At 35.1% G+C, this 5,617-nt stretch overlaps 1 protein-coding gene across 1 annotated transcript; it reads left to right on the top strand.

Moving 5' to 3' along the window:
• The first annotated feature begins 3,716 nt into the window (after positions 1 to 3,716).
• LOC112525189 (PR5-like receptor kinase) lies at positions 3,717 to 4,937 on the top strand. The gene has a single exon (XM_025135197.1). It carries the CDS (start codon positions 3,839 to 3,841, stop codon positions 4,832 to 4,834), a length of 996 nt encoding a protein of 331 aa, XP_024990965.1. The 5' UTR covers positions 3,717 to 3,838; the 3' UTR covers positions 4,835 to 4,937.
• Positions 4,938 to 5,617: the final 680 nt, after the last annotated feature.

The following is a 5,617-nucleotide window of genomic DNA, read 5'->3' as shown; positions in this document are numbered from 1 at the left end:
CGTTTGAACCTCCGTGGCCATAAGGAGACTTTTATTCTCCTTGGATTTGAACCTGAGACCTCCAGGTATTTTTGATCTTTGGAGCCAAACTCAAACTAATCAGGCACCACCCTTGTGGTTGAAAAGATGCCTTTTACGATGGAACGGATTGACAATGTCATGTAAAAATGATATTGTAAATAATACTAATTGAGGAATAATTGTTGATTGATTTTGTGTCTAGGAATGCTCGAAAAAAAAAAATTTATTTGAATTACTAGTATGTCTTGAATCCAGTGTTATTTTTAATGATAAAAACAAGATTGAATATTCTTTGTATTTATCGAGGACCCTTTTTTTACATCTTCCCCAAGAGCTACAAAATCCTCTTACATCTCCCCCAAGAGCTATAAAATGTGAGGAACAACTCTAAGTAAATGTAACACCCTCAAATCTAGAAAGAACGACTAATTTAAAATTTTCAATAATAAAATCAAATGAAGTATAAATTCATTTTCTGTAAATCGATACTTAAATTACTTGGAATATTGAATATAGATTTAACATAAAATTATTGATAAGGCAAGCGTTACATAAACACTGAGTTAAGGCCGGGTGATACTATAACCAATAACAATCGTTATCTCCAAAAGCTCAAAAACGTCACTGATTAGTTAGATCCTTCTCATGCCTCTAATTAGCCCTCGGTTCAGCACAGTGTCGCTAGTATCATTTCCCAAGAACCTGATGCACCTGTCGACAAATAAAAATGGTTAGACTTAACGTCTAGTGAGTTCAATCAGTTTTCATCATAATTATAAAATAGTTAAAACTGAAAGACTGCTTATTTAAAACATAATTGCTTGAAATGAAATGTCTTTATCATGAAAACATCTTTTCCAAAATCCACCATTTTCATAATGAAAATTCATTTATCAAAGTGTCTCTTTATTCATGAAACCAATGCCCAATATTCACCCAAAAGTGAATGATATTAAATGCCCAAAACATAAACAAAGGTTCAATACTTAAACCATAAATAATGGAAAATACTCCACACCCAACGCCTCACTGAAAAACATGGATCAAACTCAATACCCAAAACAACACCTTATGGGGAAACCCAATTTCCATGGTTACTGGTGGAACACAAAAGTAGGCCATCATTTTATGTTATAAAGTTCACCCTGAGGATCAATGTCCCCAATGGGATTAAATTACCGTGATTTATAGTTCAAAGCCCCCGATGATTCCAGATATACTCATACTCATTAACTAGAAATTATATCAAATGATTAATGACTCGTATCCAACTCCCATAAGATCATACCAAGTTGCCTATTATGACCCAATGCCTATTTCTAGCTACAATATGAGAACAATCGTCTCATTTTAAACCAATAATGACTGACTCCTATGCTTATGAATCAATTACATTGCAGTCTAAATTATATGTCCCCATAAGAATGGCCATGCACTCAAAGCATGTAATCTTTCAATTGAATATGCTAACTGCATATAACTCCAAAAGCTCGATATAGAGCAAATTAACACTACAAATATCCCCAAGACTCACCTGAGTCAAAACCGAACCGAAAGCTCATCAACTCAAATGACTATACAACAAAAGTCATCAAAAGCAATTAAAACGCATTTAACCAATGTTTATGCAAGCACATGCTCTAAGGACATGATTAACTCAGAAACTTATCATTGACGTTTCTAAAGGAAACCATATTTCTATTTCCAAAGCACTTTATAACACAATGATGTGTATTTTACAAATGGTTTATAAACCGAAGGTACCAAGAGTGCACTAATGTCGAATAATCTCTATTTCAAAGTTTATTATTGATGGAATACGATAAAAAATTATTTTTCTTTTTCATGGTAATCATTTTTCAGGAAGTTCTCCAAATTTGGAGGATTTCACGTTCTCTCTTAGAGCCTGTTTGTTTTTTCAAAATCAGCTCTTAATACATCTGATGTCTGATTTGATTTGGTCATATCATTTGGTATTAAGGGCGTTTGTTTTTATTTCAAATAAGAGCTTAAAAGCCCTTACCTACATCTGAAATTTTAAGTGTAGAAAAAACTTCTAATTCCTCTTAATCCTTCTCCCCTCTCTCTCTCTCTCTCTCTCTCTAGCTTCATTCAAAAACCCACAACCGCTTCCATCTCTCTGCTGATTTGATCTTACAACTCTTGATCTCACAGTCTCGATCTCACAACTCTCGATCAAAGTCTTGATCTCACAGTCTTGATCTCTCAAGCTCTCGACCTCTCAAGCTCAAGCTGGTTGTTTCCAGATCTCTAAGGTATCGATCTCTACTGCTCTCGATCTCTGAAGCTGATCCATGTTTGTGTGATGCTTGAAGATATGAGCAGTGATGCTCACAAGTATATCCATTTAGGATTTGTGGTATGATTACAGAACTTGAGATATGCGGTATGCTCATAAATATAGCCATTTTTGAATCTTTTAAAACATGGATGGAGTCTTTTTGGTTTTCTTGTGGGTAATGAAGATAAACCATTTGTGGGTGTCTAATCCTTCTCATGCAATCTGAATCACTGTTTATTTTATATGTTGGTTTGATTGATATTTTTGTTTAGAATGATAGATTGTATGCAATGATTGATTCAATTCATGTCAATTTCCATGGAAGCGTTGTAGGTCTAGCAGTTTTTTGTAGTTTATGATGCTTTATTTTGTTAAATGTTGAGATATGATGAGAAATTGTCTCAATTTAATGCAAGTTCCCAACCTTTCTATAGTTTCTGACTTCACACGTATAAACAAGCAGTCTGACTGATTCAGATTTCAGACTTCAGTACCACCTCTTATAAATCAGAAGTAAAATCAGACTTCAACAACTCTTAAAAAACAAACGCCACCTTACTTTCTCAATTTTGGAGAAATTTTTGGATAATCTTTCGGAGTAAAATTTGTCAAAGATTGTCAAAATATCTATTTTAGAAAAACTGATGAAGATGCTTTTATAGACTCACAATAGGTCAGCATACAGAATATTATTAATTTATATAGGTTATAACAATATCATATCCCATACAACACCCTCGACCAACTCTCCTACAAAATAAGTATGACCCAGAAATTGAAAACTTGGGGGCGTTTACTAAATGCTTACACGGTAAGCGTTTACCAGATAATTTTTCTTATTTGATGAAATAGCAAGTATCATCAGTAAGGTAACCAACTTATTAAACCAAACTCTATATTTTTTTTTTTATCATCTAAGGACATTTCTTTCAAGTAAATATTTCAATATTTTTTCAATATTTTTATTAAAGATATAATGACCAAATACCTTTTTTTTATTAACCTAGATATCCAACCTGCTATACGAGCCGACTAATGACAGGACGACCACTTGCTTTTTATTCTCTTTGTATTTTTTACCTATGGAGCCCAAGCTCAAACCAATCAAACACCACCCTTTGGTCGAACAAATCACTTTATTTAACATCACAATGGGCATGGGAAATAGGGGTTACAAAAGTCCTTTCTTCTGTGATTTATAGTTGTCATCTTTAATTCAATCGTTTTATTGGTATTGCAGGGATTGCGTGGAAAATAAAACTAAGTAAGTTATACTTCATTTAACTTATTTTATTTGGTTTAAATTTGGAAACAGGTATTCTAATTAACTAGTAGTAATATTTTTCCCTTATTGCAGGTTCTGGAGTTGTAGCTGCTCTACTATCAATCGTGTTGACATTCACAGCATTTTGCATAATAAAGCGTTCATCGAGCAACTGCGTAGCAACATTTAAGCGTAAAACCGAGGATGACAAAAGTGTCGAGGCCTTTATCATTCGATATGGATCCTTAGGTATGAAGAGGTACACTTATGTTGATGTCAAGAACATGACAAACTCGTTCCATGTGAAACTAGGACAAGGAGGTTTCGGAACCGTGTTTAAAGGAAAGCTATCAGATGGTCGTCTTGTTGCAGTAAAAGTTTTGAACACATCAAAAGCAAGCGGGCAAGAATTTATAAACGAAGTTGCGAGTATAGGTAGGACTTCTCATGTTAACATCGTTACCCTCTTGGGATTTTGTTTCGACCATAAAAAAAGAGCGCTCATATACGAGTACATGCCAAATGGATCATTAGAAAAGTTCATATATCGCCATGTTCCTCTCGAGACAAGGGTATGCTTGGGAGTCGAGAAGCTGTTTGAGGTAGCACTTGGAATAGCACGAGGTCTTGACTACTTGCATCGTGGGTGCAACACTCGTATTTTGCATCTTGACATAAAGCCACATAACATCCTTCTTGATGAAGACTTCTGCCCCAAGATAGCAGATTTCGGGCTTTCTAAATTGTACTCTAGAAAAGAGAGTGTCGTTTCTATGTTAGAGGCTAGAGGAACCATCGGGTATATTGCCCCAGAAGTTTTTAACAGAAACTTTGGAGGAGTCTCCCATAAATCTGATGTGTATAGTTATGGGATGTTGATACTAGAAATGGTGGGAGGAAGGAGAAACGTTGATGTTGCTGTCGGTTCTGGGCATACGAGTGAGATATATTTTCCTTATTGGGTTTATGACCGTCTCAAGAAGGACGAAATCCTATTAGACGGTGTAACGACTATGGAGGAAAACGAATATGCTAGAAAGATGACGATTGTTGGCTTATGGTGTATACAAGCCAATCCAGTGCAAAGGCCATCCACGAATGAAGTGATCGAAATGTTAGAAGGAAGCATGGAGGAACTGGAAATGCCACCAAAACCGTTCTTTTCTTCTCCTCCGCGATCCCCGATCTCTACGTTTAACACATCACAAGAAGTGAGTCGAGATCATCGTAGTTCAGCAAAGTCATGAGATGTAAATGAGATAAATTATGAAATATGATAATTACGTTACTCTAGAGATAACAAGTTAATCTTTCCCAATTGACAAGAATTTGGCCAATCAAGGTGAAAAATGGGGTGGTAAATATTTCGAATCAAACCATGTTTGAATTGAAATTGAGATAAAAAAAGGATTCTTCAAATATTGTTTTGATTCTTTAATTTAAATATTGTTTTGAACTTGAGAATTTCTCCTTAATTTGCGAAGGATAATGCTTACTATAGATTCGACTGAAATGGCTAGATTCTCTAGAAGAGAGGAGCCATGGTGGTCCCCCTAGACTGTCCAGATCCTACAAGTGAATCGAAAGTTGGATCTACATTGGATCTCACATAAACCTTTCTTCATTTAAATTATTACCTTATCTAATTAGACGTTAAAAAAAGTTAAACTCTGAATACTAGAAATGATCTCAAAATAACAGGGGTCGCAATATTTTATTCTTGAACAAAAATCCATTTTTTGATTTATTTTATCTATTCAAAATATAAAAGCTCACATTGGGTTTAGGGATAATCAGGCTCGAACTGATGAAGCCGGAATTGCTAGTAGTCATCGGTCAGCCATACGGTGGTGAATCTGTTCCTGAGCCTTGTACAGACCGCCCCTGGACCAATCTTACTTGGGATCACAAATCCCAACACAATGGATTTATTATAAGATCGCTTATTTACAATGAGATGATATACTTTCGGTGGTTCCTATACCTGTCATATTCCTTGGAACCTTGTGTTGAAGGGATATCTATATAAT

This window comes from Cynara cardunculus, assembly GCF_001531365.2.
Source record: "Cynara cardunculus var. scolymus isolate 2C chromosome LG 13, CcrdV1, whole genome shotgun sequence".
Taxonomy (NCBI): Eukaryota; Viridiplantae; Streptophyta; class Magnoliopsida; order Asterales; family Asteraceae; genus Cynara; species Cynara cardunculus.
Note: the sequence above shows the minus strand (reverse complement) of the source record. Positions and strands in the feature narration are given on the sequence as shown.